At 56.8% G+C, this 13249-nt stretch overlaps 1 protein-coding gene across 10 annotated transcripts in view; it reads right to left on the bottom strand.

Annotated features, from left to right (window-relative positions):
- CROCC (ciliary rootlet coiled-coil, rootletin) overlaps nucleotides 1–13249 on the bottom strand; it is a 47403-nt gene that overhangs the window by 31643 nt on the left and 2511 nt on the right. For 2 of the 10 annotated variants that reach the window (XM_088790207.1, XM_088790211.1), the window contains exons 1-8: nucleotides 8013–8383; nucleotides 7323–7464; nucleotides 5970–6124; nucleotides 1264–1449; nucleotides 1084–1167; nucleotides 948–1009; nucleotides 698–863; nucleotides 41–147 (exon numbers count right to left, since the gene is read on the bottom strand). In XM_088790207.1, the coding sequence (XP_088646333.1) occupies nucleotides 41–147; nucleotides 698–863; nucleotides 948–1009; nucleotides 1084–1167; nucleotides 1264–1449; nucleotides 5970–6124; nucleotides 7323–7464; nucleotides 8013–8072 (962 nt within the window). In that variant the 5' untranslated portion in view covers nucleotides 8073–8383. Of the gene's footprint in view, nucleotides 1–40; nucleotides 148–697; nucleotides 864–947; nucleotides 1010–1083; nucleotides 1168–1263; nucleotides 1450–5969; nucleotides 6125–7322; nucleotides 7465–8012; nucleotides 8386–10065; nucleotides 10873–13090; nucleotides 13222–13249 lie in introns of those variants that run through there. The other 8 variants (XM_088790213.1, XM_088790210.1, XM_088790209.1 and 5 more) reach the window with 8 other exon arrangements.

The raw sequence follows: 13249 nt of genomic DNA, 5'->3' as shown, positions 1-13249 counted from the left end.
GCGTCTCCCCAAACCGCCCCCTCCGTCAGCCAGGCCTTACCTCTCAGTGGACATCTTCACGTCGCTGACCAGCCGCCGGACCCCTACAACCTGCCTCCAGAGGAGGAGCAGGCGGCTGTGCTCGTTGCTGAAGTAGGCATTGAAGGACTGAAGGGAAGACAGGCTGAGTAAGGGCCCACCGCTTCCTCCCCAGCTCCGACCACCCTGGGAGGCACTGTCACCCAGGGAGGGGGTCTTCCCATGCCAGCTCTGGGGCTGTGCACAGGGCTGTGTCAGAGCTGCCACTTCCATGCTCTCAAGCCTCCCTCTGGCACAGTGGGTTTCACTGTCTTCACCAGCTACAAGAGGCAGTGAGAAAGGGCAGAAAGGGCCGGGGACCTAGGTTTGCATCCCAGCTACCAGCTGCATGATTGTGGGCAGGTTACGTAATCTCTCTTTAGAAAGAGGTTGACGGCACCTACCACATACGATTATTATGAGGAATAGAAAAGAAATGCACACCTGGCATGTAGTACGCGCTAATCAAGGCCAGTTATTATTGAAACTATTTACCTCCCCTAAAGGGCTCCCCTGGCCAGCTGGGCACTCCCGCTCCCTCTCCTGAGGTCTGAGTCCCCCCCACTATACAAAGGCCCTTCCCCTCGGGTCAGGCTGGGCCCACGAGGCCCCACTGGCTTCCCAGCACCCCTTTGCCCACCTCTTCCTCGCGCCTCCATGCAGCCTCCCGCTGTTCCAGTTCCTTGCGGCTGCGTGTCCAGTCGCTGGTCACTTTGCGTATGTCCTCACTCAGAGCCTGGTTGGCTGAGTTCGCCTGGTCCAGCTGCTCTCGGAGCATAGCGTTCACCTGGGCCAGGCTGGCACTCCTGGGTGATACAAAAAGGGAACAGTGGGCACGTGGCCGGAGAGGACTGCTCTGCCAGCCGTGACCCCTCTCTGCTGTGCCCCACCTCTGCTGTTCCTCCTCTAGGCGAATGAGGGTGCTCTCCAGGTCTCGGCTGTGCTCTGTGTCCTGGGTGGGAGAAGAGAGGCATCAGGTTGGGCACGCAGAGGGAAGGGCCTGCCCTGCTCCACCCTGGCACCCACCCTCAGCCTCTGCTGCTCCAGCTCTGTGGATCTCTCCAGCAGCTGCTGCTCCAGATCCGAGCACTTCTTCTTATACTGGAGAATCTGGGGATGGGTGGGGAGCGAATGGTTAGCCCCGGGGGGTGGGGGCAGGGCAAAGTGAGCACAGGGTAGGCAGGAGCAGGAGTGGGCGGCCCTGACCTTGGCCTGCAGCCGCTGCACAAGCTGGGCCTGCCGCTGCTGGCCCTCCTGGTAGGCCTGCAGCTTGCGCCGGTAGGAGGCCTGCTCCTCCTGCAGCTGCCTCCGCAGCTCCACGCTCTGCCGTGCCAGCCCCCTGGGCTCCTGCGTTTCCAGCTCCCCAGACTCCAGCCGCACAGCCTGCTCCAGCTGCAGGGAAGGGCCCTGGGTGAGAGTCCTGGGCCTCCGGGGAAGGCAGGCACAGGCCTCTGCAGGGGGTGCCAGGCTGGGGCCAGACCCACAGTGCCTTGCAGGCACATGTGGGCAAGCCCAGGATGCAATGCACGTGTGCACAGGTTAATGCAGCCATGCGTGGACACACAGACAGGGCGTGCATGGACACACAGGTGGGGTGTGTGTGGACACATGTAGGTGGACCCACAAACGTGTGCATGCAAAACACAAAGATGCACCTGGGGGTAAACCTTAGCGGCCCTGGGCACGGCGAGCCTCTCCTCCAGAACAACCAACCCAGCTGTGGTTGATAAATATTAGATCTGTGCCCCTGTCCCCCAGCCCCGTCCTAAGTGAGCTCAGCAGAGCCCGGCTTTTTATTCCCCCTTGTATCTTAGACCTAGAACAGTGTTAGTGGCACATTTGTTGAGATCATGAATTAATGGCATAAGCACACGTGAAAACATTCAGACAGGGGCATCTATACATACATGCCTATCTGAGGGGACATGCACCCTCACAAGGCACACAGGCAATGCCAAACATCCCGAGTGACACGGATGAACTCGGCAGCCTGCCCCCACTCCCTGCATACACAGCGCTCCGATTTGTGAGAGGTGAGCACAGATGTTCTAATCTACGGCTTAAGAATACCCTCCCAGCCCCGGCCCGGCCTCAAGCTCCCACCTCTCCCTGACCTCAGGGGAAGCCTCTGCTGTAAGCCGCTTCCTCCACCCCCAGGCAGCGTGCAACCCCCTCATCATCACATCCTGTAGGCAGAGGCAAGAGGCCTGGCTCTGGCTGCCCCCACCAGCCTTGGAACCCCCTTTGCCCCTTAGGCACCTGCTGGCCCCACCTGTTGGGAAGGCTGCTGAGGATGAGAGGGACTAGCAAGAGTGACAGCGCCCAGGGAGCACCAGTGGATGACAGCCCAGCCCAGAGGCCTCTGACGTCAGCCCACACTCAGCATCCACCTCCCTACTGCCTGCTGCTCCAGCCTGGGTAGGGCATTCATACACCCACCCACGCCGGGTTCCAGGCAAGCCAAGGGCAAGGCCAGCTAATCTCACCCATGCTAATAACAGGGCCGGGCCAGGTTAGTGGCAGGTACAGGTTTCCTCCAGGCGTGGAGGGATCCAGTAGCCCAGGAGATGCTCAATGAATCCATGAGAAAGCTGAAATTGGCCACTGGGGTGCCACCCACAGGGAGGGGCTGGTGAGGGCTGCTTGGGGGCCTCATCTCAAGTTGGGGGGAATATGGTCTGAAGGTGTGAGGGGAGGTAGTATGCAGGGGGTCTCTGCCTGGAAGGGAGGCTGCAGGTCCATGACCAGTGTCTGCAAGGAGTCCACCCATGTCAGTGTCCACATCTGAGAGATGCTGTGTGTTATGTGCGTCGATGTGGGTGTACCTCACGGTGTGCGTGGGGTGTGTGTTGTCATTTGTCTTCACCTGGGACCGACCCTGTGTGTCTCTGTGTCTGGGCCTTCCTGGGCCAGGGTGAGGTGGCATCTGTGCTCGCAGGTCTATGTCGTGGTGACGGCGGTGGGTATGTCGGTGTGTCCCCACGTGTTTATGTGTTTGTATGTCTGTATGCACAACCGTATGTGTATCTGGGCACAACCATAAATGTAACCGTGTGTGTGTTGGTGGTATACATATCGGTCACTCTATGCTTTGTGCACCTGTATGTACCTTTGTCTGGCCGTGTGTGTCCATGAGATGTGAAACAATGTATTACTGTCTACGAATCGGGTATGTCATGGTGGTGTGACCGTGCGTCTGGGTGACACATTCCACGCCTGGGTGGGACTGTGTGTGCCTGGGTGGGACTGTGTGTGTCTGGCTTCTGCGGTGCCCAGTCCATCAATCTGAGCGCGTCCCTGGGGTGAGTTTGTGTTTCTGTGTGGTATGTTTTGTGCATCTGTGTGGGTCTGTGTGGGTCTGAATGTGGCCTGTGCAGTGTGTGATTTGCAGTTTGGACCAGGTGCTGTTTGCTTCTGTGATTAAAAGGGGTTCAGGCAGTTGCTGGGTGCTCCACCTGCTTCCCCAGCATTCACAGCCAGGCCCAGGCCACTCTCAGCCACACCTCACCCCTTTCCACAAACTTCTTCCCTCACAAAACAGCCTTTCAATTTTACTTGTAATTCAAAAGGGAAGCAGGGTGCCACCAAGCTTGGGATGAAAGAAGTTTACGGTCTCCCCTAGCAACCGTTGCCCTAGTATCCATTATTAGAGTCACTCTATCCAGGTTGCCATGGACACGGGGAGCCCAGGGGGTCCATCATGTCCTATGGAGCCAAAGGGGCAAAGCCACTCCCTCCTTCCCATCCAGCTGCCTCACCCAACACCTGCTCCTCAGGGACAAAAAGAAGGGTGGGCTCCACAGAGACCCTGAGGGCCTCCCTCTGAACTAGGAAGTGGCGCCTGGGAGCCCCTGCCTCAGTTTCCCTACATGCGATCAACAGGACACAGATCCTGACCTCGCCTCCACTCTCTTTTCCCAGGGATGCTGTGGGGTTTAAAGGGTCCGAACAACCTTGCTGACTGCAAGGTTGTCCACATGCAACAGTTTCAGCCACGGTGGCAGCGTGGGGACAAGTGGGCAGAGGGAGAGGTAGTGCCACAAGACCACAGAGCCCAGACCATGGGCCACATCCCAGCTCCATAGCTGACCTTGGGCCTATCGTGCCTGTCTCCCCATCTGAATAAGGTCCTCCAGGCTCCGATGTTTTCTGTGCGCCACTCCCCCACCCCCCAGGAAAGGCCTGCCGGTCATTCTCATCCAATCCCTGCCTCCAGGTGGGGCTGTGCTGACACCATCTCAGAGCACAAACACTAGGCTGCACATGCTATTCAGGGGCGTCCCCAGCCACATGCGGGAATTTTCAAGACTTCACACAGCCCCACTCTCTCACACTGTGGCCCCACCCCAGCAGCTGTGTCCTAACAGACAAGAGACCTGTTACTGCCCACCTCTTCTGCCCTTCCCCTGCCAGCCAGTGCAGCAGTGCTGGCTTCACTGTCAGTCAGAAGATGGCATTTCAGAGGCAGCCCCTGCCCCCGTGAACCGGACACTGTGCCAGGGGCCAAAAGGTGAAAGGCTGGGAGGGGGCTGGCTCAGGGCCCCACCACCACCGACAATGTGTAACTCAGGCCAGCCCGCCCTCCACACCCCCCACAAACCCTGGGAAAACTAGCTGCTCTGTCTCCAGTGCTGGGGCCCACTGCAGGCCCCCCACCCTGCTCCTCTGCAAGTCCCAACAAGTCGGGGGCTTGTCCAAGCGGGCAGATACCAGGACACGGGCACAGCCCACAACCACACACAGAAATGCATATCCCTCTTCCCAGTAACGGTATTCGAGACCCTGTGTGGACAGGCGGGCTCAGCGGCCCTTGGCTAATCTTGACTCTGCCAGTACCACACAAGGGACCCTGGGCCAGCTTCAGTCTCCCATTTCCAACATCAGACAGTCATGTCTGAGGTCCTTCCAGCTTTCCAGGGGCCAGCTGCCCTCCCTGGACCTCCCAATTGTCTCTTCCCATACCCAGGAAACTGCAGAGCCCTGGGTTGGGAGTAGAGACGTAGCCTTCAATGGCTGTGTGACCCCAAGCACAGTGCTTGCCCTCTCTGAGCCTCTGTGAAATGAGCATCACAGTGGTTCCAGCCTTGGTGCATTAAATGGAAAGCACCCAGCCCCTGCCTGGCACACAGTAGGCACTCAATAAACAGTAGCTACTATTAGGACTGTCATTAACACCCACACGTCTCCCATCTGCACACATACTCCCTCCTTCATGCAACCTTCCCACCAACTTTCAGCCATCATCAACTCCCCAGGGTCACCTCCCTCGAGCCTAGAGGCCCAAAGGAGACAGTGCACTGAGAGCAACCTGCGCCCCTGGCCCTGGCCCACCCCTACCGCCTGCCGCAGGCCCTGGGACCCCCACAAGCCTAAGCACAGTCCCCAGGGGATGTGAATCCTGTCTGGACTTGGAGGCAGGCCTGGCTTCTCCTCTTCCGTGGCTGGGCCTCGCCCCACGGGGAGGGCAGCAGGTCTGTGGCTGCCTGTGCCTAGCCCAGCCTGCCCTAGTGCCCGGCCACTGTTAGGTGGACCCCAAAGCCCATGTAAATGGGAGCATTAAGGAGATGTCCAGACACTCAAGAGGTGCCAGGGGCCTCTAGGGGTCCTATTCTGTGTGTCCCTGACCCCAAGCAGGTCCGGGACACACAGGAATGAAATACCCCTTGTGCCAGGCACTTTATTCCATTATCTCACTGATTCCTCCCAGCTCCACATCATTTTACCGTCCTCACTACAGAAAACAGACTTAGACAGCGGAGTGATCTGTTCAAGTCCATTCTAGTTGGCAGAGCCACAGGTCAAACCCAGGACGGCCTGAGTCCCCGTGTGCAGGCCTGCCCTGGCCTGGCCGTCTCCCTGCCCTCACAGCAGGGGATCCCCTGCCCCAGCTCTCAGCCCCCGGCAGCACCCACCCTCTCGCTGACCGCATTGTACTTGATGGCCAGCTCATCGCGCTCGGCACGGCTCTGGGCCAGCAGGTCCTCCACACGGGACAGCTCCTGCTGCAGCAGCTGGTTCTCCTCCTGCAGCGACATCATCAAGGCCATCTCTGTGGCTGGCAGCAGGGCTGGAGAGGGACAGCAGACACATGATTAGCTTCTATCTGGGTCCAGGGGGACATCCTCCCCCTACAGGTGCCCCCCGACCCATGACTGGAGGCAGGAGGACAGACCAGGCCCCAGGAGGAGGCTTGGTGGGAGTGGAAGCAGCACCAGACCACACAAACACAGCTGAAGAACAGAAAGGGGCAAAGCGACAGACCTAGGGCTAGACTTAGAGTGGACACAACTACAGCTTAAGTGTGACCCCAGCAGGCCTGGGAGGTGCAAGAGGAAGGCTCAGTCTCTAGACAGGAGACTAGGACCCAAGGTCTAGTTCCTTCCTCCTCCAATTACTACTCTTCTCTGGGCCTCAGTTTTGCTGATCTGTAAAATGGGTGAAATGGTAACCAGACCCTGCCAGGAAAGCCTCACTTAAGGGAAGGGTTTCACGTAACTTCTGAGGCGAGGGCTCAACATAGTGTAGGTCAGATTGTGAGGAGGAAAAAGAGGAGAAAAAGAAAGGCCAGAGGGAAAAATATTAGTGTCCTCCCTGTCTTGTGGGCTCCCCTTCCACCCAGGAGAACTGGACACACACCACAAGCCTCTAGGCTCTTCCGGCCTGGATGAGGGCTCTCTAAGTCCCTGTCTGGGGCTCCTACAGGCTCCAACATTCCTAGTCTCCCAAGAAGGCTGAGGTTGAACAAGGGCTGTGGCAGGAGCCCCAGAAACACCACCAAGGAGAGCTGCTTACATGCCAGCTGATTGCGTGCCCTTCCCAGACCCTCAAACCACATATGCAGTCGGGGTGCCACCCACCAGGAGGAGCAGGGGCCCATCAGCTGGGGCAGGGCCACCCCTCCGGCTTCTGCAAAGCCCTGAACTAAGCTGAACGGCCCTCCTCCTGTAATCTCAGGTTCAGCCAACTCACACCTTCCCTGGGAGGGAATGTGGAATTTGGGGTCTAAGTCTTTGCAGCAAGGAGGGGATGCTTTGCCCTGCCTTCTAGCAGCATGACATGGGAACAAGTCCGGGCAAATTACTCCTCTGAGCCTCCATTTCCTCATCTGTAAAACGGGTCCTTCCACCATAGGGTTCTGCCTACCTGCCAGTGAGTATTCAAGAAATGGAAGCTGCAATCATTATCATCACCCTGACTGTTGAGGGGGGTGTGAGAAGAGGTGAGATGCGGGCAGTGTCTATGCAGGGGAGAGGGCGAGGTGGTACCTGGGCTCTCAGGCTGGGAGAGGTTGCAGGTGACGATCTCCCTGACGCGGGCGGACAGGCAGGTGGGCTGACAGTCCTGGGCCGGGTCCTGTACACTCAGGCCCTTCTCCTGGCCCGGCCCCAGGACACTGCTCTCCAGTGTCTGCAGGGAAAGAGAGAGGGTCTGTGGGGGACCTGAGTCCCTGGGCTCCCTGGCCTGGGGGGCAAGGAGCAAAGTCCTGCCGCCCAAGATGTGGGTGCCCAGGAGGCCGGCAGGAAATCCCTCAAATGGAGGGAAGTCTAGGAGTTAGAATCGCAAAACGCCCCACGGAAGGACACGCTTGTGTACCCCCTGCCAGGGAAGGAGGCCCCCGACGAGGGCCAGAGAACCAAACCCCATCAGGGCAGCAGAGTGTTGGGGCGCCAATCCAGCTCCAACCTAGATGGGTGAGAATCCCCCTGTACCAGGAGAGGTTACCCCAATCCTAAAATCTGGGAGTAGGGACCCCCCACACCCCACAGGCCACAGGGAGTAGGGAGCCACAGTAGCTGAGCCTTGTGCAGCCCCCTGCCCCACGTCTGGCTAGGAGCTGCAAACCAGGGTCCCTGTGCGCCCCACCACCACACCACTCGACACCCAACATGCGTGTATTCCTCACCCACTCTTTCCAGAGCAGCTGGACAGGGGAGGGCACAGCTCCCAGGACCCACCTGGATAACCGTCTCCAGTGCCAGCTGGGCCTCCAACGACCCCTCCAGCCCCGAGCTCATGGGGGGAGGCTGTAGACACCCCTCTCCAGGCCCTTTTCTAGGGCCCCGAGACTAGATCAATCCGCCCAGCCCACCCCACAGCCAGACTGCTGAGTTGAGCACAGGGCAGATTAGGCTTAAATCCGGCGGCGCCCCCATGTGACCACGGCTGTGGGAGGGGCTAAGAGGGGCAGGGGGTGGGAAAGCAGAGGGGAGGGAAGCGAGTCAGGGGGGAACAGAGGGAAGAAGAGGGATGTAGAGGGGAGAGGAGTAGAGAAGGAAGAGGTGGGGGAGAAAAGGAAGGAGCAGAAAGACAAGGGAAAGGATGGACAGAGGGAGGGGGAAGGGACGGGACCTGGAAGTGAGGCTCCCCAAAACACACACACACACACACACACACACACACACACACACACACACACACTCCCCCTCCCCACACTCTCCAACTGCTGGGTCCTAGAGCCCTCCAAGCTCAGGACGGGGTCAGCTTTCTGGAGACAGGAACGGCCAGAGTCTTTGAGAGTTTGTTAAGAATGTATCTACAGGGTGCTAGGTGACTTTTCCCATATCCAGTGCAGGGAATAGAACACAGGCTGTGGAATCACCGAGACCATGCAAGGAAGGGAATACCCCTCACCCCTGTTCCCACACCCCTCAGCTGTGTGCCCCAGGAGAGCAACTTTGCCTCAGTGTCCCTAGTGTAAGATGCGGATACTACTGGCACCCATCTCATGGAGTTACCTGGGGGATTTATCGAGAACGTGTGACTCGGGCTGGTTCACAGCGAACATTCAATAAATACTGATTTCGCTCATTCGAAAATCCAAAATGTACAGTCTCGGTACCCCAGGGCCCTGGGGCTCAGTGGTCCACCTACCACCTCTCATTTTTCCTTCCCTGTGCCAAGGACGCTGTACAGCCTAGAGGTTAGGCCCACAGCTTTGGCCCACAGATCTGGGGGTCACATCAGAGTCCACTCTGCCACAGGTTGGCAGTATGATCTTGGACCTCTCTGAGCCTCAGTCTCCTCATCTCTAAAATGGGACGCATGGCACTTACTACATAGAGTTGTTGTGATGATTACATGGGTTGAAAGTTGTAGGGGTTTCAAACCACAACTGGTGTCTAGTGAGCGGTTAGTAGATGGCAGCTGCTGTCATTAGCATCAAGTGTCTGGGCTCCTGCTACTTCTCCACCCTTGGCCTCAGGGCACCCTCCACTCTACATGCTCAGTCCCATAGAAGGCATATTTGCATTCTCTCATTAAATCCTCAACTCAACCTATTTCCAGATGAGAAAATCGAGGCTCAGAGAGGTGGGGTTCTTACTTATTCAAGGTGGTAAGCCCAGAACCCCTTCCACTCAGGCCAGGCAGCTTCCCAGTAGTGCCTCAGGGCAAGGCCGGAGCCTTTGCATTTCAAGGCTCCACTACTGTGTCTAGGTCAGACCCAGGAATGCAGCAAGTGCTGCATAAATGCTCATCAGTCCAACCTGGACCCCTCACCCCCAACTAGGGAATCTGTCCTGCAAACGAAAGCCAGAAAACAGGACACACCAGGCCACAAAGAGAAGTGCCACCAAGTTGCCATGGCAACCAAGGCCAGATTTAGGCAAAACTAAATTCAGCCAGAAGCAGAGAGCTGCCACTACAAAACCCTGGGACCCCCATTTTCCCACCTCTTGACAGCCTCCAAAAACCCAGAAATGCCTCTACGGGCTACACACCTATAACCAGAGCAGAGGGGAGGCCGCAAACACTCCTAGGGGAGGATCTCCACTCCTGCTTACCCAGCTTGGCAGAGAGGGGTCCGCTAATGAACTGACGTATTGGGTGCCTTCCTCCAGCCAGTGCCCTAAAACACGGGGGAACGGAGCAAGATGCCTGAAGCCTGGGCATCGGATGATACCAACCCGTGGCTCTGCCCACAAAGTTCTCCCTGTAGAGTCCTACTGGGTAGTATAGGTCCTAAGAAATCATATCTAAACCCCGTGTGTATGTATAATTCTCCAATACCTGCAGTTTCCAACCCATTCTCAAAACAATGATGGAATTCCTCACTGGAAGGGCCTGGATGTCATAGCTTCAGCATCTGACTGCCAGAACTCCAAATTTGGTATGCCTTCCCACCAGCTGTGTGACCGTGGGCCAGTGACTTTGCCTCTCTGAATCTGTCTCCTCATCTGTAAAATGAGATAATGACAGTGCCAGCTTCTATCATGAGGATTAACTAAGATGACCCATGCATCACTGTATGCTTCAATATGGTGTGGCAGGCAATGCTATGTGTTCAAAAATATTTCTGCTTTTTCTTAGGAAAATGGCTAGAAGCCATTTCCCAGACTCCCTTGCAGTGAGATATGGCCATGTGATCCAGTTCTGGCCAGTAGAATTAAGACAGAAAGAATGTGTGCCACTTCAGACCTGGCCCATAAAAATGTCCCATGAGGAATTGTTTATCTCCTTGCCTGTCCACTAGCTGAAAGGAAATAACTCTGCGGTCCTGGGGGATGCCAGAGCCACAAGCTAGAAGGGATTTTAGGTCACCATGTAGAAAGCCATGTGCCAAACACCGAACAGGGATTTCCATAAATGAGAAATAAACTTCTGTTGTGTTGAGCCTCTGATATTTCTGGGTTTCACTATCTCATCACCTAGTGTTAACTTAATCATTACACACTGTTAAATAGTGGTTAAGCGTTGGCTATGATTAGTGTACTCATTACAATCACTAGTATCATTGGCTCTTACCAGGACCTAACCTAGAAGCCTGTGCCTGGTATACAGCAGACTCTCAGGGCCTTTGCACCTGCTCCATGGGTGGGAGCTAGCCAAAAAGACCCTCAAAGATGCCTTATGAGTGTCAAATATACCAGCTGCTCTTGCCCTCTTATGCCTTCTTTATTCTCCAGTGGCTGACTAGAAATTATAACAAAAATATTGAACCAACCATGAGCCAAGCCCTGTGCCCAAAACTTTGCATCTGTACCTTATCTATTTTAAACTTCTTGACAGCCTCGTGATGTGGTACTGTTCTACCCATTTTACAGGTAACAACACTAAGCCTCAGTGAAGTTAAATAACTTGCTCAAAGTCACCCAGCCATGAAGAGCTGAAGCCACAGGTGAGACCCAAGTATGCCTGGTTCCAAAGTTTAAAACAAAAACAGCAACAGCTACCACTGTGTTCTGCTTATTGGATGCCAGGTACCACCCTAGGTCTCTGGTGTGTATTATATAAGCCACTGCCATCTCTTGCTTGGACTGCTGAGATGGCTCCTTATGGGTCTCCCTGCTTCCCTACTTGTCCCCCACTCGTCTGTTCTCACAGTTGAGATCACTTCCCTCTTCTGCTCCAACTCTGCCCCCACTGCTTCCTATCACACTCAAAATAAAATTCAACGTCCTGCCACAGCAAACAAGGCCTGCCTGATCTGGCCCCCCGCTCACCTCTCCCACCTCATCTCCCACCCTCTCCCCCTTGCTGGCCTGCTCCAGCCTTGCTGGCCTTACTTGATTCTCAAACACACCAGACACACTCCCACCTCAGGGCCTTTGCACCTGCCATTTTCTCCACCTGGAATGCTCTTCCCCCTTCCTTTTATGGCTGACCCTGTATGCTTGTCAACCAGATAAAAATGTCACCTCTGAGAGAGCAAACCCTGACCTGCATCTAAAGCGGTCTCTGCCAGTGGATATTCACTATGTTCTCCTACACGTGTGCTGTCTGTCTCCTCCAAGGGCAGGGACCAAGTTGGCCTTATTTGCTGCTATCTCCACATTGCCGAAAGCCCAAAGTGCCATGAACAGCTGTTGAGTGAATGAATGCAAAGAGAAAAATAACAATATAGGAAACTAAATGAAAAAAAAAAAAATAGAAAAGAGACAATCCCCCTGGGCTTTGGTGGCCTCACACTGGGCAAGTCTTGGCCACAGATGATGTTACCCCCAAGACTGGAATCCAGGAAGAACTCCCAGTGAACGTATTCTAGCACCTGCCACATCCCAGGAGTTCAGGGTAAAAACCCAGCACTGTCTCTCACAACGGACCCCTGGATGGGAGTGGTGCCTAGTCTCCAAGGGCTGGCCTCCATCCCCAGAGTTTGAGAGACTGACGGACAGCTAAGGGTTTCTGACTTCTGAGTTTTTTCCTGAACCCCGCTTCTGACTGAGGAGGAGCTGGGTCTGGCCTTAACCTCTGGTCTGCTCCTGGTTTCTTGATTAAGCACCCGCTGTGAGCTCAGCTAAGGAAAATAGGAAATCTCAGGTAAAAACAGAAAGAAGGTACTTTCATGGAACCCTCCCCCACTGTCCCATTCACCCAGACAAATCCTGGCTTCTGGAGCTGGGGAGACTGGCCACCATAGCACGGTGGCCTCAGGCCCCATTTTGAGAAATCCAAGGAGTGAAAGGCCCAAGTCCCTGTACAGTCTGGCATCTTGGGCGACGAAATTGATGGCTCTGAGCCTCAGTTTCCTGATCAGTAAAATGGAGCTACTTTCGACTCGGCAGGGTTGCACTGAGATGAAATGACATCCCTCAGGAGAAGGACAGGGAAGGTGACCGGCCCTCAGTCAGGGATCTGCTGTTTGTGGTGACAATTGAGAAGGGCTTCCCACCGCATTTCAGCCCGGAGGAGCAAGGAGACCCCCGGGGCAGAGGGGCGCTCGTCGGGTGCCTGCAGGCCCCAGGGCCCGGGCTGGCTCCCGCCACGGCCCGCCCACAGGGGCCTGCGAGACCGGGGCAAAACTGCAGCAGGACGCGGCAGGATGTCTGCAGAGCCGGTGGACGCGCGCTCCCGGTGGCCGGGAGGGGTAGGGGGAGCAGCCGGTACGCCCTGAGCGCCCCCAAGGACCGAGACAAGGCTCCAGCCCGCCACTGCGCGTGCTCGCCTTCCCGCCCTCCGCGCGCTCGCCTTCCCGCCCTCCGCCGCGCCGCAACCTCAGCCCTGCGGCCCCATCCGCGCGCCCCCGCCGACTCCTCCCGCCGGAGCGCGCCCCGCGTGCTCGAGCCCCCGGGAGCGCGCGCCGCTGGCCTCCTACCTTCGTGCGCTGCCGCTGCCCCCGCCGCTGAGATTGAGCGGGTCGGACCGGGCGGGGCCAGGGGGCGGAGCCCGCACCGGACCCGCCCGCGTCCCGGGATCGAAGGGCGCGCCCTAGGGCGCGGGCGGGGCCGCGGTCGGCGTGCAGCGGGGTCTTTCC

The sequence above is a fragment of the Rhinolophus sinicus genome, chromosome 14, assembly GCF_057876585.1.
Source record: "Rhinolophus sinicus isolate RSI-liver-muscle chromosome 14, RSI-T2T, whole genome shotgun sequence".
NCBI lineage: Eukaryota > Metazoa > Chordata > Mammalia > Chiroptera > Rhinolophidae > Rhinolophus > Rhinolophus sinicus.
Note: the sequence above shows the minus strand (reverse complement) of the source record. Positions and strands in the feature narration are given on the sequence as shown.